Raw genomic sequence first — 27186 nt, 5'->3', positions numbered from 1 at the left:
AAAAAAATACGTAAACATTGTATGCCTTTTACATTTCAATTAAAAAAGAAATGCTTTAATAAATTTTATGAAATATCAAAGGTGTTATCTACCGCGAATCTTTAAAATTGAATGAAAGTGTTAATTCTAGTCGTTTAGAATTAGCAAAAACAGCAACTTTTTCGACGAAAAGAAATTTTTGAAGAGAGAAAACTGTTTACCGACGGTACATTAAAACAAGTCGTAATAACATATGGTAACGTTCAGCAAAGTCACACAGGGCGCCATCTGTTCGCTGAGCTGGGAAACTCTTCCTTACGTCTGCCTCCTTTCGAAACGAACATGAAAAGTGAAGGAAGTGAAGCAACTAGTCGCCACCAGATGGCGAACCAACATGGCTTCCAAGTGAACGGAAGTACGGTGCTGCCATCGTGAAATCTTTTTAGGTTGGATTTCGGTGGCCAACACGTTGTGCATACGGTGGGTGTCTAATATTATTAAAAACTTGTACATTTAAACTGTTTTTTCAACGTTAATGTTTTCAAAGCATACTGTTCGTTGATCTGAAAAATCATTACTTTTCTTTACTTATGTTTTTGTATAATCGAACGATTAAACAAAAGGGTTGCAAAAACAATTGCAATACGATACGTTGCTAGAATACACATTAATAAACGAAATGTCGATTGTAAAATTTTCTAGTTATTTCTGCATACTTTCTAAAATCTAATTACAAACAAGAAAAATCTGAGGAAATTAACGCGGAAAATTCAGTTTCTTATAATCTAACGATATTCTTTAACATTATGGTGACACATTGAATGTACGAACGGTGGTGTTTTTTGTATCGTAAATTAGATAAGCCACGATGCAGATATTCGTGAAAACCCTGACGGGCAAAACCATTACCCTCGAGGTAGAAGCGTCTGACACTATTGAAAATGTCAAAGCGAAGATCCAAGACAAGGAAGGAATTCCGCCAGATCAACAACGTCTCATTTTCGCAGGAAAACAATTAGAGGATGGGCGTACACTCTCTGATTATAACATTCAGAAAGGTACTGCAGTGTTTTATTCAAAATATACCTATTGAATATCAAACATCTAAAGGATATATCTGTTACAGAATCTACCTTGCATCTTGTTCTTCGGCTTCGCGGAGGTGTTATCGAGCCTACCCTTCGTATTCTTGCACAGAAGTACAATTGTGATAAAATGATTTGCAGAAAGTGCTATGCACGCCTTCATCCGCGTGCAACAAATTGTCGTAAGAAGAAATGTGGTCATACAAACAACATTCGCCCAAAAAAGAAGTTGAAGTAGATTTTACACCCCACTTCTACTTGCATACTTTGTAAGTTTATGTACCTTTGAAAAATGACTTTAATAAAGTACACATAAGAAAATAGACCTGTATAATGTTTTGTTTATTTTATTGTACGAAATATATAATAATATATATACAAATTTTTCCTATTCTTTTAAGTAACTACTGCTGTTGTTGCTGCTTGCTTTGTATAATTTTCATATAAATTAATATCACTTGAATTTGGCAGGGACCCACCAACCTAAATCGTGTACGTATAACTTTAATATATTGTAAGAAAAAGAATTATTAAATTACATATTTAAAACCGATACTCACGTACGCTCTTTTAACATACTGTTGATATATACTTATACTATGTTCCGTTACTACCGGTAATTTAATCACGGGAGTTACAGTTTCGGGAAATGATGACTCTTGAATCAATTTCGAACGAAGTGTCTTATAATCTAAATACGTCGCATTACGTCCAATTAAGACGAATCTATAATAGAATAATTTATACTGAAATATTCGATATACATAGTACACGTATTGAATTTCAGTTACTCTTACTTTTTATATAATACTACATCATTTCTTTTAGGATATTCAGGTTGAGTCCCATACACTTCCTTCATAGATGGAAATAATGACTCGAAAGATGTAAATTCTAAACTTTCTTTCGAAGTTATTAGCTGAGACTCGTTAGTATGTTGATGGCTCTCATCTTCATCTGAACTCAAATCGTCGCTAGAACTACGGAACAATTGATAAATTTAATGTTTAGATAATTGTAAGAATTTGAATTTAAAGATAATCTCACCTTGCACTCGAGGTCGTACTACTTGTGCTACTTTGTCCCGTCATAGAAGGATTCTTCATATTCAAATTTTTATTACCTGTTTGTTCCCTTCTTTTACCTGGTCGAACTCGTACTGCGAAAGGGCTAAAACTCGTTGTACAATTCGGCATAAAATCTCTGACCGAATGACTTATTTTATACGCGTAAACTTCAGAAAGTAAAGACAATTCGTATGGTCTGTGAAAAGTAATACATGAATACAAGCTTAACATTTTATATCTGCATAGTAAGATTTTCAATTACCGATGATAATCGTAATAAACATCAATCATTTCTTCTGTTGAATTTTGTACTTGTATTATTTCCGTGCAAGCTTTTGTTACTTCATTCAACGCATAAGGAAGACACTTTAACACATTAGTATCCCACCATTGTGTTAAGAGCTTTGTTCTGTGAGAATATTGACAAGCTGGTTTATGATGAAGGTAGTAATCTGTTAAAAGTTCCCAAATTGGCGGTTTCCCTTCCTCAGGAATAAATAAACCTTTGGGAGAAATTTTGTTTACAGAAGTTGTACTTGCAGGATTTATTTGTGTTGTAATATTGATGTATTCAGTTGATTACCTAAGAATAAATTAATAGTATGCTGTTTTTCTTGATCACTGAAAGTGTTACTGTAATATCTACTGAGGGTCTGCATAATGTCATTACCCTGACTGGTCCACGGTGCAGTCTTCCTAAATGATAATGGGACATTTTGTCATGCTTACAAGTACTTTTAATCCTATATGAACTTACCTGTAAGTTTTTATTCTGTGCACTAATTGGGAACCACCATATTGTAATGCTAATGTGTCACCATGATCCTCATAAAGCTCCTCTAACATTCTCACACAATCAGAGTCAAATTCTAATTTAGGAGATTCTAGAACACCTAAAGCACATAACTGAAAACCCAATGCACATTTTCCTATTGCAAATTGTGCTGTATTTGTACGATCCAAGCAATCCACGCAATTCGTCCTAATAATTCCAGTTTGTAATGTGCCCTTTGTACTAAAACACTGCCTTACTGTATTTTCTATCTGATTTGTTTCATCAAAATTATTTTCTATGATAGATTGCGAACCAGCATTGCAATTCATAAATAAATTATTGCTACTTTCAACTGTCAAATTTATCGAACTTTGATCGTTATAAGAATCGAGCGATAAAGCTGTGTTTGAGTTCGTTTTGTTAAGTTTTCTAGCATTATTAGATTGGAAAGAAAATAGATTTCTCTGACTGTAATATGGGTTTTGCGATTGAAAAATACCGGTTTTTAATACTGCATTATACGCTATATTTGCTAAACGTGCCATAACATTGACTTTTTTTCTAAAAAAATAAATTGCTCTATCAATATTTGTTTCTTTGTTCAACAATTCCTATGCATCGTATTACAGACTAATTCTAATTATACCTTTTATTCATTCGAGCCATATCAAAACTTATGTACTGAATATGGTGCTCCGGTGGCAAAAATTGATTTAAATATTTCACAGCCATACATAATTCTTCGCTCAGCGTGCTTTCATGTTTCTTTTTCTCCCGTTTTTTGACCAGATTAAGTATTATAATGGGAGAACCATACCTCTTTAGCAATTGATTGAAATGTGCCCCTGAGTTTTTTTTTTAATGACAATCAAATAAATATCAATACAATAGGTACGAAAATGATTTCAATACCTTGCAATATTCCTACCTGATGTTTCTACGTATGGATCTGCTAAATCGCAAGCTATAGTAGGTTTAGGTACCATTTTACTAACATATTGGCTCCAGTGACCAGGAACTGATCCACGCATTTGAACAAACGAACTAAAGCGACCCTTATTTAAACAACTTACACCAGAGTCGTGAACAATTTGTTCCGTTTCTACTTCATTGGCAACATCACCCTTAATAGTTATGATCATTATTTAATGTCGAAGAATCATCGCAGTTAAAAGCAAAAGACTTACATCAAAATTCGCCCCTCGTTTTAAAAATCTGGTGCCCGCGTATTTATTGCTCCGCCTGGCAATAATAGTTACGTACATGGATCTTCCAAAAATACTAACATTTGATTGACCAATAAATCCGTGTGTGACATATAATATCCAGTCACGATGTAAATCTTTTTCTGCTGGTTTCAAAAGATGAGAGTTCCATACAAATCGACGATTTGGATTACTTCGTACACCATAATCGATATATTTCTCTGTACTGTTAAAAATAATAATACAGTCTGCAATTGCCAAATAGAAAACTCTATTTTTTGTATGTTGTAATATACCTATTGTTCTGATGGTTCTTTCTAAATGCCCACATATTAAAAAAGTCTCCTGCGTCCTCGGTATCGTCATTTCCTGTGCGACTCGAAACGTTGCCGAAAGTATTAGGTACATTCGATTTAATATGTTTCGGTGGAGTCATATTATTTTGCAGGGTATGTGTTAAGTCGTATGAATAACTAAAGTAGAAATTACTGCTAAGATCGATACTTTGAAACATTTTCACGTATCTTTGTTCGTCGGGGTGAAAGACACGCACGGTGTCATTTGGTATATAAATCATCGAAGTATCTTCTACTTTATATATAGTATGATGTCCGATTACAGCCACCCTACATCGTTTTGTGACGAGAATTATATAGTATCCCTCCAGGAAACGTACAAAACCTATCATAAGACGATGTATTATCAAATCAGAATGAAGAATCTACTAAAATCAGATAAACCTACACAATTATTATGTATCATATTAGAACCACATAAAACTTGCATTAAGTATTTTCATATACACTTAATGCATTGTGCACATAACATGCTTAATTCCATATTTGCAATTAAAATGGCATGCAAATATAATTTAACGTTGCACCATACTAAAAACATACGCATACTGTAATATCTTACACATGGCATATGTATGTATATTCAGAGAATACTTGATATAAAAATGTGTTGTATGTAAACCTAGCACGATTATATGAATATTAAATTCTTAATTTATTAATTTCCTACAGAGATGTCACATCGAATGACTAGTAGCATATTAAAGCCGTGCTTTTATTACACTATCATCCCATTATACCATTTCCACTGATATTTCAGTTGCCTACAGTTGTAGTTTTTTACTATGCTTATTTTTACTGTCTTTCATGTCTCTCTGTGCGTATTAAACGCATCATTTTTAGAAAAAAAATAACCGTTTTGACTCCTTATAGAGCATCACAACGTTATGAGACATAACAAGGTTGACTCCAAATATTAAGCTCAGTAGCCCTTACCAAGAAGACCGAAAGCTGATACTAGTCGGGGAAAACTGTCCCTCTGCCACATTGTTTTCCAGGTGAATTTAGTTTGAGTCGGTTTGTGCAGCGGCTTTTGAAATTCTTGGTGCTCAGACTCTTCTGATACACCGTTGTCAGGTGTAGATTCATTGTAATTGCTGCCTTTGTTAGCAAGCAAATATAATTAAGCTATCTTGTATAACAATTTTAGCAATAGCATTGTTTAGATACTAATAATATGCGAGTACTAGGGTATAATTAACATGCATTAAAAAAGTGAAAAGCATGCGAAATGGTGAGGTTTAACATAAGCTAACACCTCCATTAATACAATATATCTATATACTACAAAAAATAATAGATTTATATGTATACAGATTCTGTACTGTTTGAATTTTGCGTGTAATGATGTAATAGTTAATAATTATTATAAAATGTGACAATTGCGTACATAATAGAAGCATGTACATGCACCGATAGTTTGTGCCGTATGTAAAATTAAGAAAGTCAAACTAACTTACCAACAATACCAAAAGCTGAAATAACTCTCGAAATCCCGCCAATGTTACTTCGTTGTCCAGCACGCGTAAGATTACCCATGTCTATCATGTATACGAGATCCTTTATCTCGTCTTTGGTGTACTCCCTTTTATCATCCACGACGATTAATTCCTTTGGCTCGGTACGATCGATTTTTAATACACGAAAACGAGTTAAGGCGTTGTTCGATCCCATCAAATAAAATCTCTACAAATTTTACATTGTTCTTAATTTCTCACTTGTATTTAAATTATGTATCATTCTTGAAAATAACCTTACCGATTTCGTTTCATAAAGAGCGATTTTTTGTATCGATGAAATAATGGGATGGAATACAACAATTGGCGATGAATTGTCCATTGTAAAGTATTTATTAAACAATTCCTCGACTTTTTCTTGTAACTAATTTTTAGGTTAGAACATGACATTTGGAGCTGACATGTAGTAAACAAACGTATGTCAGAATTTGCATGGTGGCGCTCTCTAGCGGTACAAATTGGAACTATTTCTAGTTCTTTTAATCCTCAATGGATGGCGCGTCGGTAACTAAACCGGGAGATATTTTCAAATATGAAATACGAAAAATTAAGGTACTGCAACAGACTGTCTACATGAAATTAAAAATGTTTTAATGATAATAAACTCTCCCCACGCAACTATCACTATCAAGAAAAACATTGTTATAAGATTAGATACACTGTAAATAAAATTTTACAATAAGAAACAAACACAATTCCACCACTACCCCAAGTTCATTTTCCACCCTTCAACCTAGACAAATGTTCCCTATCGAAAATATTGATCCTTTTATCAAGGATCATTCAAAATTAGATCAAAATTGTTCGCGCATCACGCCCCGAACTCACTGCCATGATTTACCAGCAATAAGGACCTCGTATCGCATCACGAAATCTCCAAACAAACTCCCTGGCGTGTGGGGACATTACATATTTAAACCCTGAAACGTCCGACGGAAATATTTGACCCCTCCTTATCCGCTGATCAGTGACAACTATGAATCCTCGACTTTGAGCAGTTATTTATCAGTGGCCCTTCACTCTACAATCTCCAGTCGAAAAGATGGTGCTTATCGGTGATATGCATTCGGTTTTCGTCGCATCGCGAATACTAGGCTCATCGCATCACGTAATCGTCGAGGACAACATCAAAAAAAGAAAACCTTTGGACGTGGTCCACGTCGTGTTAACGATGGTCATCTATATCTCCAGCATGGTGATATTGCACACATACGTGTTCACCTACGCCAGCTTAGACGTCAAAGGTGCGTTCCTCAGCTACGGAAGGGTGGCACTCTTCTACTCTTGCTTCTTCACCGACGCCACTTTAACAGTATGCTGGAACTGGAAGTTGCGCTCTTTTTTATCCCAACTGCGCAACTTTGATCGAGCCACGAAATTTGACAATTCCTCCAGACGCGTCAAGGTGCGAAACATCTGTCGCGTTACGGTGTTCTTCACCTGGACGTACTGGGCTGTGGTGGGATACTTGAGTTACAGGTAAGGGTTGCAAGGGTAATCAGAATTTCTTACAAGTTATGATTTTTCAATGAGATTTATTTATTCAGAGTTTATTAACAGGTGGAACCGAAAATGAGTTTTGTACTTGTACTGGTAATCATACTTGATACATGGTACATAAGTCTAGTCTCTATTTTAGAGAAGTAGGGATGAAAGAATTTTTACAACGTCAAGACTGAGTTCCTTTGAAAGAAGTCCCTCCCTCGAACTTCTCCTAAAGTTTTAATTCAGTTTCCAAGTTTTGCGACTTGATTAATCTTCCCAACGAACCATGAACCTCGGGTCCATTGTAGACAAGAACCTTGTGAAATCGCCTTGCTCGAAAGCTGACACGCTTGGAGGTTTCCAATCTTTGACTTTTCGCAGCGTGGTTTATTGAAACGATCATTGATAACGCTTTATGACATGGATTTTCAAAAACGCTTACCTTGAAAACAAATTGTCTCACAAAAATTTAAATTCGAGATCGTTTTGAATTGCCTTATTTTATCGGTATTTTCCAGGATTGAAAAAAGATTGCCAGTCATACACGGTTTGGCGTACGCGGTGATCGACGCTGCAGTGTGCATGCAAGTTCTGGTTTTCGTCAGTTTGTCGTACCTCATCGAGGAACGTTTTCGTCAACTGTGCAACTTGCTCACGCTGTCTATGGGTGAGTTTGCTTTTGAAATATACACCTACACCGTAGGCCGCTTGCGTGTTTACAAGTCTCGTTTACGAGCCGCTCGAGATCGTCATTGCAGCTACAATTGATCGTCTCTGTAATCTGTTTTGCTTCCCTCTGGATCGCACTCCGCGAAATCGTATTTTATTCCATTTGGTCTGCAGGTTTGCTTATTATCCTTGACGCTCCGTTTCCGTGGAGTTGCGTGTTTGCGCGTTCGCGCTGTTTGCTCAGGACGACACCATAGAACAGAGAAATAATTGAGGAAAATGCCTGCTGGTTTAAAATAAACACTCGCGAGTCTTTCATTCGCACTCCATTAATCCAGGGAAGCGGAAATGTCGAGGCGGACATTGTTGAATCCGGGGTATTTAATAATTTTCAAACTGAGATCGAATGGGAAATGTATTCCAGGAAGAAACGGAGAGCTATTGTGAAAAGAACAGGATTATTTTAAAATTTAAAAAAAAATTAAAATACAGTGACATAAAAAGATTTCTTTTTTTCCCCACGTGCAATCTTCTTTATTCTACCGAGATTTGGGTTTGAGAATTTCTAGGGTGGTATAACCTGAAAGGGTCACCGTGGCAGAGACACCTGACCCTTTGTCGAACGGTAAATTTCGGATCGATAAACAAACAATTCCCCGAGGGCGCTCGTTTTCTAATTACGAGGAAACTTGAGATGGATATCGACATCGACTAGTCGATGGTGTTCCGAGCGACGCTTACTAACGAGTTATTTGCTTCAAGGTTTAATCGCGCCTTTCGTGCCCCATTAACGAACGATCATTCTCTGGTCTCTCTAGCTAAAGGCGAACCGATGGTGCCCGATCGATTGGATCGACGTTTCACGATGCAACAGATATGGTGGCTGCACTGCACCCTGGTAAACGCGACAGAGACCCTGAATTCCGTGTACGGGGTTCAATTGCTGCTTTGGATCTCCAGCATGTCGCTGAACGCAATGTCAAGGATTTACACACTGAACATGTACACGCTGACGGAATTAGGAAAATGCCGAGAATCGCTGCTCGCGATCATGTGCTGGTGGAATCTATTGATGATCACGAGCGTCTGTCACGTAACGGCGCAACAGGTAGTCGTGAAAGGAGATTAAATTTTCTTTAGTGATTCTAGGCAACACCTGCCTACTATTAACATGAATACACTATATTAATGGAGCATACTCTGTTTTAATTAGAGAAGGGGGGAAAGGAACACTTTACCTGTTTCAATGAGTATAAGTTTTGATTGGTCTGGAAAGCCCGATAGCAATTACGAAAGATACAAGTTTGGTATTTGTTTAGGCCAACCGCATCGGGGAGATCATCTTCGCGCCGTCCTTTTCTGCTTCTACGAGGCACAAATTCCTTCAGGTGAGAGATTGCATGTTTAATTTCTGTTTTTCACTATCAATTTAATGATCAATACCCCAAATGATTTGAATTTTTGCAATTGGAATTGAATTTCTAAAAAAACAGAAATTACCTCGATTCAATCACTTCCTTTATTAAACAAAAATTATAAAGAAATCGTAATTTTTGGCCTAAATATTCAGCCAATCCCTCACGAGGGTTGCAGTCTTGTAACGCCAAAAGGTTCTCCAACCTTGGTGTAGTCATATGATGCCCGCGTTCCCTTCGACACTTAATTGCTTTAAATTAATTGCATCCACTCTATTCTCCCCGTTTGCGTTTATACGTACCGTGCCCTTAATGAACTGATAACTCTTCTCGTTAGCCCATACCCCGTGCCAACAGACCCTGGTTTCGTCCATCGATTTCAGCGTCGTGTGTAATTATAGGAAAACCTGGAAGCAGCGGCGTACTTTCAACAGCGGAAAGTGCATTTCTATACCGTGGCGGGCTTTGTGCGCGTGGATCTCCCACTTCTGCTCTCGGTAAGGTGTCCTGGGGCGATGAATCGCTCCCGGAATTGATGCGAGTTACGTTAAGAAAGATACGATGCCGGTCGGGGCGCGTGGAGCTGTAGATTAATCGAGCCGGAACGCGCCAGGGCTTGGGCGAAATTTTAATCGAGATACAATTATTCTTGGCAACTGCCGTTTTCCGTTAATTTCCGTGGATGCTTTGCAGATCGTGTCGAGCATGACGACGTACTTGGTGATACTTTGCTGAAGAACGGAGGATCACGTATCTCCCGGGATCATCGTCGGCGTCGATCGTTCAACGGGACGAGAGCTGCCTGGAGCGTAATCAGTTCCGCGGATCAGGTTTCCAATCGACTCGACCCGCAAGGGAAAATGGAAAAGGCGAGATCCTGACAACTCGTTGATCCTTGGCGCGGTCGATTGATCTTTGACGTCGAACGACATTCCGAGATATCAATGGAAACGACCATAATAGATACACGTGAAATTCCTTTCTCGCGCCTCGTCTCGGTTAGTTTAGTGAATATTTCACGCACAGTTGGACGCCACGCACCGTATACCTAGTGTTTCACCCTAACTCGTACGAAATATCTCCGTCAAAGTAGAAGATTGATCGTTTCTATAAAATACACGTGAAATATATCGTGTATGCGACGAGCTCCGAATCCTTTATGTAACGTATAAATATTTATTCGACCCGTTTACGCTGTTAAAATAAACCTCCACTCGTATGCAAATTTATACATCACACACGAACGAACAGTTATTCGTTATTTCGTTATCGTTACAAGATTATGTCCCCCAACGGTCCACGATGGAGCTCAGCGGTTTCCATCCGGGTTTCCCATCAGCCAACACCCCTGAGCAACCCTTTTTTGTAGCTTCTCGATCGATGGAGGAAAGATATTGGAGCAGGTGTAGTTGATTTGAATAATGGAATTGAAATGCAACAAATTTTAGCGTGACACGTTGTATTATACATTTGTCGCTTTAATTTGTTAGTAATTAAAAAACTTGAATGTGTTTGGAAGTAATATTTGTAAAACACACAACTGAAGTTTCTGTATTTATCATTTTTGCGAAGGTATAAGAAGAGAATACTACACCCCTTGCATCCCCTACAGCCTCTGCTCCATCGTCGTGACGTTCAATTAATTTCACAACTTTGGACTAGTATTTTATCTTTTCTTTCACCACTAATCCATTTTTCTCTCATTTTTCTCTAAATGTCCTACATCTCGGGGACCGCATACGTACCACAGGTTGAGAAATGCTGACATAACTGATGGTTCTCGACCCTTCCTTTTCTCCGTGGTAGATAGAGGGGGGAGGACAACATAAGATGTCCGAAACGAGCAATTTGTAATCCGCCACGAACCGCGGCGCCGTATCATCTCTGGATTTTCGGCAAATTAAGTTTGTCACTTACGGAAACGAGGTATGATTGGATCCAGAAAGTTGTGTAAACAAGCAGGGAGGGTGGATGATACACACCACCAATTTATATTAACGCATTCAGTGTCCATATAGGGGAGTTGCGCACGACTTTCGATATTTTGTCTTGTGTGATTCCTGTTCGGTAATTATCTACGAGGAATTGAACCGAGATAGTTTCGTAAACAAGTAGGGAAGACCAATAACACGGGGAGATGACCACGTCCGCTTCAGAGGTTACTGTTTGCTAGTAATTTATTGAAAACTGTAGCTTTATCTCTAACAATAAGATACCCTTCATGTCATCTTATTAAGAATAATTTCTGAAGATAGTGTAGACGTAGCACAATGAAAAATGTCTATCGGTTATTTATTTTATATATTCATCGCTAAATTATGCTTACAACCGGAAGTAGCGATGGAATCGAGGAGTAACGACGTGTCTGACCATTGTTCTATATTTCCACTTGCACTTTTGTTTTATCGGTTTTTTTAGACTTTCCCATCCATCGTTATTTATCTCCTAAATGAATTACGTTGTATAGATAGGATTGATCCAGATTAAATGACACTCACTGATACTCTGTCGGGCAAGACCGATGGATCACAGAGAGCTGCATTGCACAGGGATATTCGTGGTATCGAACTGATCGGACCCACCGACTATAAATAAAAGTGGCAATGATTCGAACTGTCAAAGAAAATTTCTACAAATAGAATTTTTTTCCGATACTTTTACTTTATAATGCCGAGATAAAAATTGGAAACGTATTCCTTTGATTTGTAACAATTTTTCTTTTATTAGTTCTGGTTTCTTTATATTGTAAATCCTGTGTCGTTAACCCTCATAAATCTGCTCTAATCTTATCTATTCCTACGTATCTAATCTTAACACTTCCTTAATCATGTCCGTCCCCTTTCACCTCTTTACTTAGTCATCAATGAAACCAGTTGAGTACTTTGGTATCTGTTGGAAACAAGTCAAACCATCTCTATCTTACTTACGCTAGGCAAAAAAAAAAACACTTTAAAATAGCCAGAAAAATTCATTATTAGCAATATCACATAATTTATATTTTCCCCATTCGATCGCAGGTGTGGGAAAACGTTTACATTTCAACGCGTTTCTATTGTAATACATTGCTGGGATCGTCGAGAAGACTCATCCTTCTTCGAACGCGAGATATACATACATCTCAGAGGATATTTCTGCTCGGCCGCGTCCGGGACGCGTTGTCTGTTTATTGTCTTTTCGGTTGGACTGCGGTTCCCTTCGAACGTGGGAATAAAGTGGCGAGCCGAGGAAGATTTCGCGACGGCGTTACACGTTTCGCGATAACGTCTGTCGATGATGACGAGGGAACAATTCGGATCGACGCTTTTCGAGGAATCGTAGGTGATGGCGTAACGCAGGATACGGGAAAGCAAGAGGAGACAGAGAACGCAGGCGCTCTCGTAGGTACGCGCACGATGCTTTCAAGAGCTCCGGCGGGAGCTGTGATTTTCTTCCTTTCAGTTTATCGTGGACCCGCTGCCGAAACTTTTCGCGTGCATTGTCATTCACGGGAAGCGATCGAGTTCGTTTGTGTTGGCGCGGTGAACCAAGAAGTGTCAGTCTATTGCTCATTCATTCTACTTACTTCCTTGTTTCGACGTCGGCGTCGGTAACGTGTTATCACGGTGGTGTTAAAGACTTGTCTCTCTTGTATACTAAGAAAAATACCTCGTTCAATGATCGGGATAATATATATATTAATAAATCTTTGTTGTGTCAAGAGTGATGCTTTGTAAAGTTCAGGATCGAGTGAGTAAAATTGAAACTATTGAATAAAAATAAAAATATAAATACGCAGATTTTGAACGATCAAAAAATTCTCTTAGGCTGTGGAACGGTGTATCTATGTATACCATATTTCTGAGGTTTTTCGAGAAAATTTTGTTGAAATAACGAAGGTGTAGGATATTCCTTATAGCGTGTCAGATTTCTCAAACGCGACCCTTTTTCTACTTTTTCAGGCATCTATCTTATCTTACAAGTAGAAAGAATAGTGTCGATATCAAAATATCTATGCATCGAAAAGCTTCAATTTTCATGTTATTCGATGTAATTGACTTACATGTTTGACATTTTGTTCAAACAAGGAGTCTACGATGGGATTTCTGCGACGGGTTCCATGGAAACAGTTGTAACGAAACTTTCATAATAAAACTTTCCGTATTATAAGTTCCAACGAGAACAAATAAATTATAATTCTTGAATGGTAGTTCGAGTGGAATGGACGAAAAATAAACTAAAAGTTGTGCAAGAGGTTCTCTTCATCAAAGAAAAAACTTTGGAAGTCTCGATTGAAAGTCGTGGTTTCCTGGCTTAACAAAATAATTATAAAACTCTTACGTGCGTTCTGTTATACTTATGGAATTTTATTTATCTTATACAACTTTTTCCAATAAAAGTTCTGGAATAACCGTTTCCATGGAGTTTTTATCGTGAGAGGTTCACAATATCCATAAGAGTTTCTTGAATAGGTTTCAATTAGTATAACTTCAAATGGAATTGAAGGAAACCATTTAATTAATTTTTTTGATCCTCGAGAAAGATTTTAATAACATCCTCTCCCTTTAGGGATAGTTACATTTTACCTCTAACGCAATTTCAGGATGATACAGAAAGGAATTTCCCATTTCACCAAGAGCAACATTTCTTTTTCGCGTGAACTGTTTGTTTCGCGGTGTTCTGTGTAGCGTATCCACCGTGTAAAAAGAGTATCGAGTGTAATTGAGTCGACTACGAAACGAGCGTGCCGTGCGTTGGCGTTCTATAGGTATAAACGAGGTCGTATCAGGTTAAAAAATGACAAACGGTTTTGCGCACTCATTCCCTTTCGATAATGAAAATTTCCCTCGATCGATGGTTCGCACGCGTTTATCCGGCTCTACGAGCGATTGGTGACATCGCGAGCTCAATTAATTAATAAACGATTGAAATTTCACCGTGACTGATTATAAAGCGAAAATTCCCATTATCGGGAAGCCGTTGAAGTCATTCAATTCGCTCAGGACCTCCGAGCCTCTCCATTTTTCGAACGATAACCATTAGCGAACGTGGAAGTTGCGTAGCGCTGCTTTGAAAATATCAATGTTCCGCGTTTAATTTTCACGCGATCAGCAACTACCCGTGTTGTCAGGCGTTAAGGATTTCACAGCAATTTTATACAGTGAAATAATCTAACGTAGCTATCACATTTGCATTGTATCCACGTATTTTTAGAGGCTGGGTGCAATTTCTATGCCAATTATCGATAGCCTCGTTAGAAGTCTCGAGTTTTGCTTCCTGGCTCTAGAAGGCTTCGGGCTGGTCGGTCCCTTCGTTAATGCTGGACTTAAGAAACCCGAACGTCTGTCAGCGAGGAATCGAGGAATCGAGCGAGCGATCGAACTGAATAATGAAATAACGAGGGACGAGAGGGGACTCGTTCCGACTCCAACTAAAATAAGTTTAGTTGTCGATCGCGCGTATGAGGAGCACGATCCCCTGTGTATCCGGGTAATCGAGTTTATTCCAACGGAATAACAGAATCGCTCGTGGCGAAGGCGTTCCTTCGATGATCGAACGGAAGTTCGGTTAAACGATACCTTGGAGCAACGTTTCCCAAACCAATTGATAATTCAAGACAGTCAAACGAATGTTGAGTGTCTGATCGTTTTAGGTGTATTAGGCTTTTTAACATTATCGTCTGGCAGGCACATAGTAACTGTAAACCAAGAAATTAGTCTCGCTCATTCTCAAAATCAAGTCGCCACAAAGGCATGTAAGTGTATTGTAAACACGTAGGGAGACGAGTAGTGTTCCTCCTAACGATGAGTTAAGGAGTTTGGAAAACGTTTGCTTGGAGTAACAATAGCACGATTGATTGCGGCTAACTTGTCTGTTGACGCAAGACGTAACCAGGAGGCAGCGTTCTTCATGCTGGTCGATCCCAGGAGCCGTTCCCACCACGGATCGACACCCCTGGAATCGTTCGGATGAGCTTCTCCATCGACGACCATGTCGACAAGCGTGTACGACGACTCGAGATCGTCATCGACGCACTCGACAGAGTTCAACGTCACCCAAAATGACACCACGATCCCCGACGACGAAAATTCCGAGATGAATATCATCGACATCTTGCGGCAGCAAATTTACGACAACATCCACAACGACACCGATTACTTGTTGATCGTCCTCTACGTTCTCGTCATGGCACTCGCCGTCACGGCCAACGTCCTAGTCATCGCGGTCGTTTTCAAGTACCACTACATGCGCAGGTATGTACTCGGAGTTTTATGGTCGTCCACAAAGGCGTGAGATCCTCGCCCACCTGTCTTGTTCGGGTTATATTAGGGTTGGTTAAACGATAGGGAACCCTAATATCGCGTACTTCGTGATTTCATTTTATTAAAAATATGTGATCCTTTCCTTATTGCTAGCATTTTTCTACGACGCGACGTGGCGATCAACGTGTAAAGAAGTAGTTTAGAGTCTTATATCTTTGATATCGATGATGATTCCTGGTACTGGTATACATATATTGAATTTAGAATTATTTTAAATTAAAATAGCAAGTGCCAATGTTAATTAAATTTTGTAACGATAAGACGTCTCCAACGAGAACGCCCGGGGCCTTGTTTACAGTGGATTATTACAACGTGTATGCAACTGGTGTTAAACGCACCATCGATGATTTTCCGCGCGATCACGTTACATTTTCCACGTGCGGGATGCGTCGACAGGCTGGCTAAAAGCACTTTGCAGCAAACAATTTGATCTTAGGATCGTTGGCGAGGCGTCTCGAAGCGGATCAAGAGAGATTTGACTAAATTAAGCGGGGTTTAGTCGGTTCAAACGGTATCGAGTGTATAGGCCGTTGATTAGGGAGGCTGTCACCCCTGTCATGCATGTTGGCTTACTATCAGGATATTGCTTTCAGGAGAACAGGATCGATTTCGATAGAGTTAATTATAACTTTGGGCGAGGCACTTTAGAAAGCCCGTCGAATTAGCCTCACGGGATCAAGGCTGATGCAGGTGTTCCGTCTTTGAATTTGTAACCCCTAATCGACGAACGATTGCAGCACCCTCTCGGCAGGAAAGCTTCCGATCGCATCGCTACCCTCGCCAAAAAGAACAGCCCAATTTTATATCTGTTTTCAATAACAAGGAATATATCGTATAACCTATTAATGAACAAAAGATAGAAAAGTACAAGGATGTTATGATATAGCACGGTCGAATTTCGCCTACCTTTTCCTCTAACAATAAGAGACAGACCCCAACTATTTAGACAATATTCACCTATAGCCGAAGAAAACGTTGGTACACACGATGTACTTGAAAACTGACTATGTTACATACTTGAATTTCGCAACCCTGTCCGGAGCAAACAGCTTGAGTTACGAGTTTCATTTTTCATTGATATCCAGCCTCGTTGTTGACGTTGGCGGTCGGCGACGTTCCGTGTCATATTCAAAGCGTTTCCTCGACCCAGTTCCGATGGAAAAAACTCGGGAAGAAGACTGTCTCCGGGAAGAACTTAATTGGGATGCATGGATTATTGATGAACTGCAGACGTACAATTGATGGTACAGACGAGACACGCGTAATAGGCGGTAATAACGCGTGGGCGCGTTGTGTGAACCCAATTACAGGGTGCCGCGTAACTGGCGCCATAATCGACCTGTCGACGATTCCACCCGAGGAAACATGACGAAAATGTCGACGTAACGTCTCCTTTTCTGAGACTTGAGTGTCACAGTTGTTACATATTATACGGAGAATATGAAGCTGATAAATAAAGTCTATAAAGTCACCTTCTAAAATATTTAGATAGTAGGTAAACTCTTTATGTAAAGAAAGAATTTCATCTCACCTTGGATGCAAAGACGAAGAATATACCTTGAACATGAATGTACCTTGGAGTTCAGATTCAGAAACGCATAGGCGTGTGCTTATTTCTCATAGCGGCGAAACGGCATGCAAATAAGCGATCTCTTTGCACCAGTGATGCATGAACAAACGCCACGCCACGTTTCACGTTTCACGTTTACTTGCGAAGCAAAAATTATTGCCCTCCCGCGCCTGCGAATGGGAATCTTGAAATTAACCAATGCCTTTTTGCATACGACTGCGGTGTTTTAGAAAGCATTCTCTATTTATATTTGTTTATAATATAAAGTAATATAAAGCTTTTCATCAAGCAAATTACGGATGAAAGGTTCTTCTTTTATTCCATGTTCGAATATTTCATCTAAATGAAAATTTCATCGCTTTCTAGAAGGACGAAGAAAAGACACATCTTGGATGTAGAGTGGACGACACGCCCTAGTAGCGTTTTAATTATTTAATCCTCTTTTTGCTTGAAATTAGCTGGAAATCGCGACTGTGAATCGGCGGGGTAAAAGAACACCAGTGCTGGAACGATCTCTCGTAGCTTCCAAGAAACTCGTCATTTGCAAAGGACTCGACCGTCGACGTCGTAAAGGTCCCTTGTTCTTTCCATTGAATCGCAAATTGCTAGATATCGATCCTAGGATTAACAGCGAGATTGATTATATTGTACTGCGTGCTAGAAAAGTGTGAACCTGGTATCTCTGTATTTCTGTATTAATTTCATGGAGTATATACACTTTATGTTTAGTTAGAAGAAAGAAGACTATACACATTGATAAATTCTATGAAATATAGACTATGTTCATGCGTCAGTCTACTTCCATCGCTAAGCCTTTGTTCTTCTAACTTTATTTTTCTTCCTTTTCAATTAATTTATATTCATGACGCAGTCCCATTTCCTTCGTTCGCTTTCCTGGGAATAATTCATTTCATTTAATTTCTGTAAGTAATATTCAACACGATGCCTCGGAATTATTTTCAGCGTTACTAATTACTTCGTGGTGAACCTGTCCGTGGCGGATCTTCTCGTGACCACGATTTGCATGCCCATGGCCGTCAGCCAAGCAGTCTCGACCGTGTGGGACCATGGAGAAGTCATGTGCAAACTAGTCTCTTACCTCCAAGGTAATTCATCGCGACGTGGTGTAAAGTAGCGATGGGAATAAGCGAATACTATCCAAATATAGTGCAAGTAAAAACAAAACTGCAACCACGTTCAAATAAAATACACGAGACATTGGAAAATGATCTATTTTTACCAAGGTAATACTTTGCGATACCAAGCTGTTACAGACAGTGTCAGTGTGATCTAGAGTGATCATTTGTAAGAGTTTCAGCTACTGAATCTAAATTCCATCCAGAGGCATTCATCACTCTCTAGCACTCCCTAACTCCCTAATTCCTTTATCACTCCATCGTTAGCACGGTATACGGATCAGACAGCTGCTTATTAGTTATGTTTCCGTGGAGGGCAAGGCTGTTAACGCTATTTTTCCGTGTAAACGCGAGGGTCACTGAATGGAAAAGAAATATTACCGTCACGAATTGCTACGATATAACTCGCGCCTTCTAAGCAGAGAGAACGAGAGTCCTACTCCAGCTCATACATAAAAGATCGTGTGTACGTCAGCTAGTATTAGTGATCACACGCGCGAGCCCCGTTTCCACAGGAGAGAAGCTTTTTCGACGCGTCCTACTCCGGGGATGCAGCTTCCAACTTTCTCTTTATTAAAACTAATGGCGCCATGGGCCATTAATTCTATACAATAATGGAAACACAGTTAAGCTTCCTTGTCAAAAATTGTGGCAGCGTAACCGAAGAATCTAACCATTAATAATTCCAGGGATCAACTGTTTGAATATTCAAAGTCATTTATCGTCCCTTCGAAAACGTTTACTTATTACAAGTACTGTGTACCTTTTATACACGATGAATATTCAAAATGTACGTGAAAGCAATGCGTATCGTTACTCTACGTAAAATAATATATGTGATAGAACATTAATATGCAGATCATATATGATGTGCTTTAATATGCATGATGATGGCACAATATATACGTGTATGTATATTTACGTGTGAAGCATAAATTTATACAGAAGTAGGATAACGATGATGCTGCCGATCCTCCTTTTTCCGCCCTACAATTTTTTTTTTCTTTTTTGATTACATCACATATTTTGATCTTTAACCAAAATCAGCCAGAAATACAAATCCATGATTTCGAGGGGTTCGATTGTACCAGGGTTAGGTCTAGAAAATCAGGAACAGTTTGCGATGACGTATTGTTCATTTGGATAATGAACCAACGATCCGTGTATTGATTTTCTTTTTTTAATTCGACCTTCCTTCCCACATTCGATCCCGAACGCTGAATACGCTGGGTGATTTAAAAGGATGATGATAATACAGCCCCGATACCTTGATAACTTAAAACGTTCGTAGCTGTTGCCGTCGCCGCCTCGGTTTTCACCATTACCGCGATGAGCATCGATAGATACCTGGCGATAAGGAGTCCGATGGCGTTTCGACGGGTCTTCAATCGCAAGAGCACCGTCCTCGTTATCGTCGCCCTCTGGCTGATCGCTTTAATCATCTTTGCTCCAGTCCTGAAAGTGGTTGGTACCAACGTCGTTCGTTTCAATGTGCACACTGCACAGACATCCTTTCACCTCCTTTGAATATTTCTATTCCGTAAAAAAAAAAAATACTCGTAAATAAATATAATTTTTCAAATAATTTATTTGAGGAAGCCCTTGTTCCCCGATGCTCGACACAAAAATGGCTCTGAAATTCCAAACTTAAATATGTAATACAATCTCCACCCCCTAAAATACTTCCCATCCGTAGTTATACACTCGCGAAAGAGATGAAAGAATGAAACAACCCTACGTAGGAGACACTTCGCCGCACGTAAATCTGGCGTGAAAGATTTGCGTTCGCGAAAGACAGATCGACGGATGATCGTTACCTAATCTTTCTCCTAGAGGACCCTCCATATCGCAAACCAGAGCGACATATTCAGGACGACGACGGGGAATTTTTCACAGAACTTCTTGCGTCTGTACCGGTTGATACCTCCTCAGTACGTTTGTGGGGAAGATTTCGAGCTTCTGGGCATCCAAGCGCGTGTTTTCGGACCTGTCTGGTTCATGTTGGTTTACGCCATTCCTGGTAAGCCGCCGTGATTAATAGTAAGCGTACCTTCGTCGTGCAATCCCTCTGCGCCATTTTCTCTATAAGAGAACCCGCGAGGAGTTGAATCGCTTAAATGCAATTTACAATATAGTAAAAAATGTAGAATGTAACTAGAATCCAGCATCGACTTCGTTCGATATAGGTAATCTTCGTTATTTACCGCCAGTTAACTTTGTTCCTGGAATTTGCATAGCTGAACACGATAGTGGATTACATTGATACGCGAGGTCCATTGTTACAATGTAAATTCGTGGTATTGAAACCTGGGGTGGCTGAAACTAATAGAAACCGTTCGTAAAGCCGCTATTATTTTTTATTCATGCTGGATTCTAACACGAGCAACGCTTACGAAAGGGATTACTTGTTTACGAAGCACGTTAGAATTTACATGTCCTTTTTTATTCTCCCACCATCTTTATCGCCCTCTCCTCCTTCCACCATAACGTAATGATGACACCCACGACCTCTACATCTCTAACACCTCCATCGCCTCCAACATCATCCCTGCCTCTCGTTCACTTGCTCCTCTTCTCTGCCTTTCATCCTCTCTCCTTCTTCCCTCCTGCTTCCTTCTACAGTGATCCCTCTGTTTGCGAAACTATTGTTTCATATTAAAATACGTTGGTGTTGCAACTGTTTTCTCCCTTTATAATCCCCGTACGTTTCATTACCCGTCTGCTACAGGTTCCGTCGTGGTATTGGCCTACTCCATGATGGGTCGCACGCTGTGCTCCAGAAGACCACCGTTTGATTGTGATAGTGTCGAAGGAAGTGCCAGTTCGCAACAGGTTAGTCGAAAGTTTGCTTCACGTTCCCGATAACGCGTAACTTTACAAACCTCAGTTTCGCTTTCCTCCAATGATAATCTAATCGAGATCACACGTGGCCTGATTGGCCTGATTACGCGATGCGTAAGGAAGGGACACGACAGTTTTGATTTAACTGTACTCGGAAATTTTCTCGTTGTATATTTGAGAACCATCGATTAATAATTGAATAATAATTGTAATTCTAATATTTTCATGTTCCTTTTAATAAATTTTAGATCAAGTTTAAAATATACTAAGACCACTCGTGGCTCTTATTTTTTATTATTTTATTGTTCTATAATAAATCATAGCAGAAACATTTCTATGTTTACTGAATCCCTTCTAAGTATACCAGTCTCAATTGTGCGAATAAAATATTAGTGACACAGTGGCGGATCTCTGTTATCCTTCTCGTACTTCGAAACGTGTTTGGATAAGTGGAGGTGTAGCATACTGTAATTTTTTCGACATCAGCCTCGGACAGATGCACTTTGCGCCCTCACAATCAGTCGAACCATATCGAGTTTGGGATACATATCGATTCTCTAACTTTCGTTCGTTAAAGCCCATTCAGCTGCAAGTCTGATCAACGTCTGGAAATAGCCGCGAGTTCGACTTACACTCAGACATTTCTTGTTGTTTAGTATTATACATCCACCAATGAAAGCTTGATTTTTCTCCAATAATCATCGACTATTTTAGATAAGCTTATAGAAAAGTTTATAGTTGCTCCAAGTGTGTGTGAATTCAACAAATTGCCTCAAATTAATCTCTGCAGCTTCCAGCTGACAATGAGTGGCGCGTGGGAGGCGACCCTTCCGAGTCCTATCTTAATCCGACGCTGGATAATATCCATCGGTATCCTTCCCGATCGGCGATGAAGCAGACACTCGAACTTGATCTAAATCCGTCCCCGTTTACAACCGTTGTGCAACTGCATTCTGTTCGCAGAGCTTCCGGCTGGTACGCGAGAGAAGGCGAATTGCTTGGATACTGCTTCTCCTGGCTGTGCTTTTTGCTCTCTGCTGGCTACCGTACAACGTTCTAATGCTCTTGGCCGACCTGGGAACAGTCGGTGGTGAGTGCTTGTTCATTGACGAAAGTACGCTCGGGGTTGTCGCGCACCTTTTAATTGAATTCCCTTGCAATTTAATGTACAGTGGGCCAGGAGAAACACCCGAATAATGGAGCATGTTCGAGCTCCACGAGAGGAGTTCGTCAATAAAAAATTTAAAAATTTCGAAGCTTTCGAACAGACGTAGTTCAGAGGTTGCTAATGACGTGACTTTTGCTTGTTTTGGAGATAAACTTATCCCTCGAATAAATATTATTGGGTTGAACAAAATTACAGGCATATATCAGTCTATGCAAATTAAACGTACAAACTCCAAACGTGTCCTACTGTTTCAATATTTACTCTCTGCACTGTACGAAGATAAGAAGTTGGCTAGCGCCAAGCAGACAGACGCGATTCTCTTTCAAGTACCCTAGCGAAAAGGCACGGGTTTACCACTGGCTGGAAACCTCCGCAAATTGAAGCCTCGAAATTGTTCGCAGCTGAAGGTAGTACGTTCTCGGATGTCCACCGCTATTTCCTCTTTCTGGGACACGCGAACAGCGCGCTGAATCCTGTGGTGTACTGCTTCATGACTCGCAATTTCCGCCGAAGCGTAGCCGAAATTCTTCGACGCGGTCCCCGCGGCCTGGCGCGTCGAAGACCACGTCGCAGAGTAAGTGTGCAGAATGTGTCTCTCTGTGTGTGGCTTGTCTTGATTATCTTCCAACCGTGATTCCTTTCCTCTTGTCCCGCTTCTGTTCCATACCTTCGCGTGTGTGTGTATCTCTCTACCTAGACACTAATTAACAACTTGTCCCGGTTTAGAGTGCTTACAGAAATGATTTTTTATCTCTTGGATTCTTTTTCTCTTCCTTCTTTCTAATCGTGACGAATCAATATCTGATCTTAGTAGAAGTCGAAATGCACCAGCAAATCCACAACTAAAAATACACGAATTTACATGCATGGATTCCCAAACTCCCTTTTCCCCAAGCCTTTGCAAATATTCAATAGTAAATATTCAACGATCACCTTGTTACGTTACACGAAATATTCACGGGAAAGTCCAGTCGAAGCCGGAAAACCAAATACTTGTACGAACAGCCACGAACATGCACTCGAAAAGAATGCGGAATATACGACTGTGTTTGTGTATGTACACGACTCGCGATTTTCAGTGCGCTGCGCTGGCCAGCCTGTGGTGAGTAAATATTTATTACGAGGTGTACGGAGCTTCTGGAAATTTAGCAGACGGCAATATCTTTGTTATTGAAGTCAAGAATGATTGTTAGGGTACACCTAAATTTACAGTCGAAGAACATGCAGACGAATCTTTGCATCCACCCTCTACAAATGAATTGTATTCGTATATCGTTATGTGTTGTGAAAATAATACATATTTTATTCAATTTAATTATGTGTCCAAACGTTACCAATCGGTACAATGAACAAAATAACGAGAAAATATTTTCACTCAAGTTATGAATGTGAGGGCACAGAATTAATTTCCACGCCTAATATAATATTATGTAAAACGTCAAATACCTACTTGTTCTTCCATTAAGTATACATTCTCTTATCGCGTCTTTGTCTTCCTATCATCTTGACACAAACCACAAAACGTCTCATCGCGACTGATAATGAAAACATGCGTTCCTTTGAGCAAACCCTGGCAGCGGAAAATTAAAACTCGGTGGCGCGCATCTCCTCTTATTTCCGACATTCAAACCCCCTAATCGTGTTCAAACCCCGCCATCGTGTTTGATATTCAGCTGCAGTGTTTCGCGTAGTACATCGAACGTTGCCGTTATCATTACAATTCTCGAAAACAGGGAGAACTGTGCTCCACGAGCTTCTCGGAATTTATATGACGCCTCCTAAGCCGCAATTCACACCGGACTGGTAGTATCGCGATTCCATTAAACCCCCAATATGAATTCCACGCGTAAGTTCGTAAAATTATAGTCATTGCGTGACAGCTCTTGCGCAACCATACCGTGACGCAGATCGTCTGGAACCGAATTAGACGAGCATCCGTGCGCCATCGATAATAGCCTCCTTTCACCGTTCAGAATATAAACATTTTCGCGAGGTGCATCGTTTAACAGTTCCAGGCGACTACTATACTTTCGAGTATTTGAGGCATTCGCGACCCGGTTCTTCGTGGGTAATACTAACATCCTTATCGATCTCTTCGCCACTTTATATTCGGATCGTCCTTTCTTCCTTTTCTTGTTCCATTCGCGAAAAAAACAGAGACACCCGAGAAGATATTTGTATCCGACTTTATCCAAGGATACGAGAAGAAAATGGAAGCTGCGTAATTCATCCACCAAATATTTATTCGTAAATATCCTCCGTGGAAGCGAGGTTCACGTATAGCCCGGAGAAAACCCTATGAGCCATCGTATCGTGGGAGCCCGAAGACAAGTTGTGATTGTAGGACTGTTTGCTCGTCGCGAGAACGACTTGTGGTTTTCGCGAAAATGACGGATGCTACGTTGTTTTCGCAAACATGAGAGAACTCCTCGTCGAGACGTATCGTTCTGACTCGGTCGTTTGCCCTTTCGGAGCAGTGATTCTTAAAAGAGATGAGCAAAGTCTGTTTTCCAACGCATGGAAGTTTGTATTTTATTAATTGCTAACTAACTATTGGTAACTAGCATCGATATCACGATATCTAAAATAATTTCAAGTGTCTCTTCATCTTTCACAACCCTTTCAACATCAAACAAACACCAAACTTCATTTTCAAGGTGTGTCACGAGCTAGAGAAGATTAAGAATCGTTGTTCCTGGTCGTTACAAGAATACGAGAAAATCGCGTGAAACCTAGAAACGGAGCAATAATTTTAATAGATGTTTGACATCCTTACACTTCCGGTTCTGGCATACTGTTTCAGAGTGTTCAAGGAACCGCCGTGATCGATGACGTGTGCGCAGGGTGCAGTACCGGTGGCGGTTCGATGAGACGAGGATTGCTACGTAAACGAAGAATGTTGCCTTCGTGCGGATGCGGGCTGCCCATAAACGGTCACCACGCTGTTTTGGCACTGAAACGCACCACTACGTCTAGCAGCGGTTACGACAGCTTCTACAGTAGACACAGTCCTCATCGACGGTGCTACATGCTGCGTAGCCTCAGGATGAAGCCTTCGACGCTCGTTGGGCAGCCAGCAAAGGCTGGCACACAACAGGAAACTTGCTACGAGAAGAACGAACACGAAGGTAGCCAACCTCGAGGGAACACCACCGTCACCACGGACGAACAACGTTGCTCCTGAGAGTGAATCAGAAATTTCACTGAAACAATTATTATTCGAGTGAAGAAGGATCTTTATCGAAGAATTCGAGGAGTAACGCGCCTTGATCTGGATTACCAAGCATTTCGAGAAATGTTAGATCATGTTCCAGTTCTCTTCAAACAGAGTTAGTCACGATGTTAGTCTGGATGTCAACGTGGTAAGGAACAGATGACGTTTTTTTATTCGATGAATGGTTTATATTCTGGTTCTCGTCATTTTCTGTATTCGAAACTCATTCGAAGCCTTCTCTATTGCACACCATGTCCGCTCAGAAATTAAATATTCAATCTCGTCATCGATCGATTATTGGACCACCCGTGCGAATCGTTGCAGTGAATGGAATGAATGACTCCTAGATGATTAATATCTATATGTATGTAAATTTATGTAACCTGTTTACAGACGATAGATGTAAACATTCTAGTTTTTCTTTATCAAAAAGGAAATGATGTATGGTATCCGAGATGAAAATAAAATCCAACAAAGGGAAAGAACGATGCACTCGACTCATTATCCAGTAATCCATAATTCTGGATTGCATTTGAACCGATACAATTCCAATCCAAGTATAAATGCATCTGTGCGCTAGCTACGAACAAGTAGAAAAACTTGTATTCTACCCTATCGATTCAATTTTGCATAAGAAATCATGCTAGCCCACCTTGCATTATTTCTTTTCTCCTACCTTCTGCACATATAATCTAAATAAACAAATAAACACGCAATAAATAAGACGGCGATCTAAGTAACCCAACAGAAACGTACCTGAATTAACTAAAAGAGTAATAAGAAGCCAGATGGAAACGGAACCGGAATAGATATGAACGTATATCGTTTCGTAAATATTTGCGAGCTGCAAACCTACGCTTTCGTCCCTCAGAGGTCGACGCCGACGTCGACAGCGGTATCAAGCTCGATTAAATTCGAATTGAATTGATCTCCATGAGAATGGCCGTAAAAGAAATTGCTCGTCTTGAATAGGAAACTACCTGCTCCCAAACCGGAAATTGAACATTACAATGCTTCAAAGATTGAGGAGGATTTGGTAAAAATGACTAATGCTAAGAATATCGTTGAATTACGTCACGCGTTATCGGTATTTTATGAAATTTAAACAAACTCACGATTTCTATTTGCAGAATATAGTATCGATTTTAAGTTGATAAGCCACGCCAAGTTGATGAGATCAGTGAATAATTGAAAATCACGCTATTTGTATCCTCGAGATAGTCGAGATGACAATACCGATGCGATGTCATGTGCAGCGAATAGAATTCGTTCCTGATCGTATTTTTTTAAATCGACTTTCGATTCGACATTTCTATTCTCCTCGAGTATACTTAACGCTTAATATTTCCAGCTGAACCTGGATCAACTCGCTGCTGAATGACAGTAATGCTCTTCGATGATCGAT

At 39.9% G+C, this 27186-nt stretch overlaps 4 protein-coding genes and 1 long non-coding RNA gene across 9 annotated transcripts; 3 read left to right on the top strand and 2 right to left on the bottom strand.

The window, feature by feature from the left end:
• The first annotated feature begins 348 nt into the window (after positions 1-348).
• On the top strand, positions 349-1387 carry LOC128876727 (ubiquitin-60S ribosomal protein L40). Its single transcript, XM_054123305.1, has 3 exons — positions 349-459; positions 838-1037; positions 1106-1387. The coding sequence occupies exons 2-3, from the start codon at positions 848-850 to the stop codon at positions 1300-1302; spliced, it is 387 nt and encodes a 128-aa protein (XP_053979280.1). The 5' UTR covers positions 349-459; positions 838-847; the 3' UTR covers positions 1303-1387.
• Positions 1388-1390: 3 nt separating this feature from the next.
• Positions 1391-6413, bottom strand: LOC128876726 (polyphosphoinositide phosphatase). 2 transcript variants are annotated; one of them, XM_054123303.1, is made up of 14 exons: positions 6226-6413; positions 5928-6153; positions 5404-5568; positions 4408-4792; positions 4094-4337; positions 3835-4030; positions 3553-3751; positions 2889-3467; positions 2715-2827; positions 2394-2634; positions 2112-2327; positions 1862-2044; positions 1625-1790; positions 1391-1547 (listed from the first exon to the last, which is right to left on the bottom strand). In XM_054123303.1, the coding sequence occupies exons 1-14, from the start codon at positions 6304-6306 to the stop codon at positions 1461-1463; spliced, it is 3081 nt and encodes a 1026-aa protein (XP_053979278.1). In that variant the 5' UTR covers positions 6307-6413; the 3' UTR covers positions 1391-1460. The 2 variants fall into 2 exon arrangements, with proteins under 2 accessions (XP_053979278.1, XP_053979279.1); XM_054123304.1 differs by lacking the exon at positions 5404-5568 and having other exon boundaries at positions 6226-6412.
• Positions 6414-7026: 613 nt separating this feature from the next.
• Positions 7027-10546, top strand: LOC128876978 (uncharacterized). The gene is made up of 6 exons (XM_054123849.1): positions 7027-7463; positions 7988-8136; positions 8963-9246; positions 9458-9526; positions 9955-10050; positions 10247-10546. Exons 1-6 carry the CDS (start codon positions 7027-7029, stop codon positions 10286-10288), a joined length of 1077 nt encoding a protein of 358 aa, XP_053979824.1. The 3' UTR covers positions 10289-10546.
• Positions 10547-12220: 1674 nt separating this feature from the next.
• Positions 12221-26255, top strand: LOC128876878 (RYamide receptor-like). 4 transcript variants are annotated; one of them, XM_054123678.1, is made up of 9 exons: positions 12221-12934; positions 15415-15783; positions 18386-18528; positions 19850-20022; positions 20392-20578; positions 21287-21390; positions 22363-22489; positions 22969-23141; positions 25371-26255. In XM_054123678.1, the coding sequence occupies exons 2-9, from the start codon at positions 15521-15523 to the stop codon at positions 25749-25751; spliced, it is 1551 nt and encodes a 516-aa protein (XP_053979653.1). In that variant the 5' UTR covers positions 12221-12934; positions 15415-15520; the 3' UTR covers positions 25752-26255. The 4 variants fall into 4 exon arrangements, with proteins under 4 accessions (XP_053979653.1, XP_053979650.1, XP_053979652.1 ...); XM_054123675.1 differs by lacking the exon at positions 12221-12934 and adding an exon at positions 12977-13279; XM_054123677.1 differs by lacking the exon at positions 12221-12934 and adding an exon at positions 12977-13279 and having other exon boundaries at positions 15308-15783.
• LOC128876879 (uncharacterized) lies at positions 20511-21356 on the bottom strand. Its single transcript, XR_008457145.1, has 3 exons — positions 21264-21356; positions 20763-21188; positions 20511-20640 (listed from the first exon to the last, which is right to left on the bottom strand). It is a non-coding gene; the product is annotated as an uncharacterized LOC128876879 (long non-coding RNA).
• Positions 26256-27186: the final 931 nt, after the last annotated feature.

The sequence above is a fragment of the Hylaeus volcanicus genome, chromosome 5, assembly GCF_026283585.1.
Source record: "Hylaeus volcanicus isolate JK05 chromosome 5, UHH_iyHylVolc1.0_haploid, whole genome shotgun sequence".
NCBI classification, from domain to species: Eukaryota; Metazoa; Arthropoda; class Insecta; order Hymenoptera; family Colletidae; genus Hylaeus; species Hylaeus volcanicus.
This window is presented reverse-complemented; position numbering and strand designations above follow the sequence as displayed.

What these genes read in the sequence shown, in the direction of transcription:
- LOC128876726 (XM_054123303.1), bottom strand. Translation starts at nt 6,306, where the DNA reads ATGGACAATTCATCGCCAATTGTTGTATTCCATCCCATTATTTCATCG. An exon ending in ATCAGCTTTCGGTCTTCTTG is followed by an intron (nt 4,793 to 5,403) that starts GTAAGGGCTACT and finishes GTCTTATGATAG; the next exon opens with GTTTTGTACGTTTCCTGGAG. An exon ending in TCCATACGTAGAAACATCAG is followed by an intron (nt 3,752 to 3,834) that starts GTAGGAATATTG and finishes AAAAAAACTCAG; the next exon opens with GGGCACATTTCAATCAATTG.
- LOC128876978 (XM_054123849.1), top strand. Translation starts at nt 7,027, where the DNA reads ATGGTGCTTATCGGTGATATGCATTCGGTTTTCGTCGCATCGCGAATA. An exon ending in CTTGCTCACGCTGTCTATGG is followed by an intron (nt 8,137 to 8,962) that starts GTGAGTTTGCTT and finishes CTCTAGCTAAAG; the next exon opens with GCGAACCGATGGTGCCCGAT. An exon ending in GTCACGTAACGGCGCAACAG is followed by an intron (nt 9,247 to 9,457) that starts GTAGTCGTGAAA and finishes GTATTTGTTTAG; the next exon opens with GCCAACCGCATCGGGGAGAT.
- LOC128876878 (XM_054123678.1), top strand. Translation starts at nt 15,521, where the DNA reads ATGTCGACAAGCGTGTACGACGACTCGAGATCGTCATCGACGCACTCG. An exon ending in AAGTACCACTACATGCGCAG is followed by an intron (nt 15,784 to 18,385) that starts GTATGTACTCGG and finishes AATTATTTTCAG; the next exon opens with CGTTACTAATTACTTCGTGG. An exon ending in TTGCTCCAGTCCTGAAAGTG is followed by an intron (nt 20,023 to 20,391) that starts GTTGGTACCAAC and finishes TCTTTCTCCTAG; the next exon opens with AGGACCCTCCATATCGCAAA.
- LOC128876727 (XM_054123305.1), top strand. Translation starts at nt 848, where the DNA reads ATGCAGATATTCGTGAAAACCCTGACGGGCAAAACCATTACCCTCGAG. An exon ending in TGATTATAACATTCAGAAAG is followed by an intron (nt 1,038 to 1,105) that starts GTACTGCAGTGT and finishes TATCTGTTACAG; the next exon opens with AATCTACCTTGCATCTTGTT.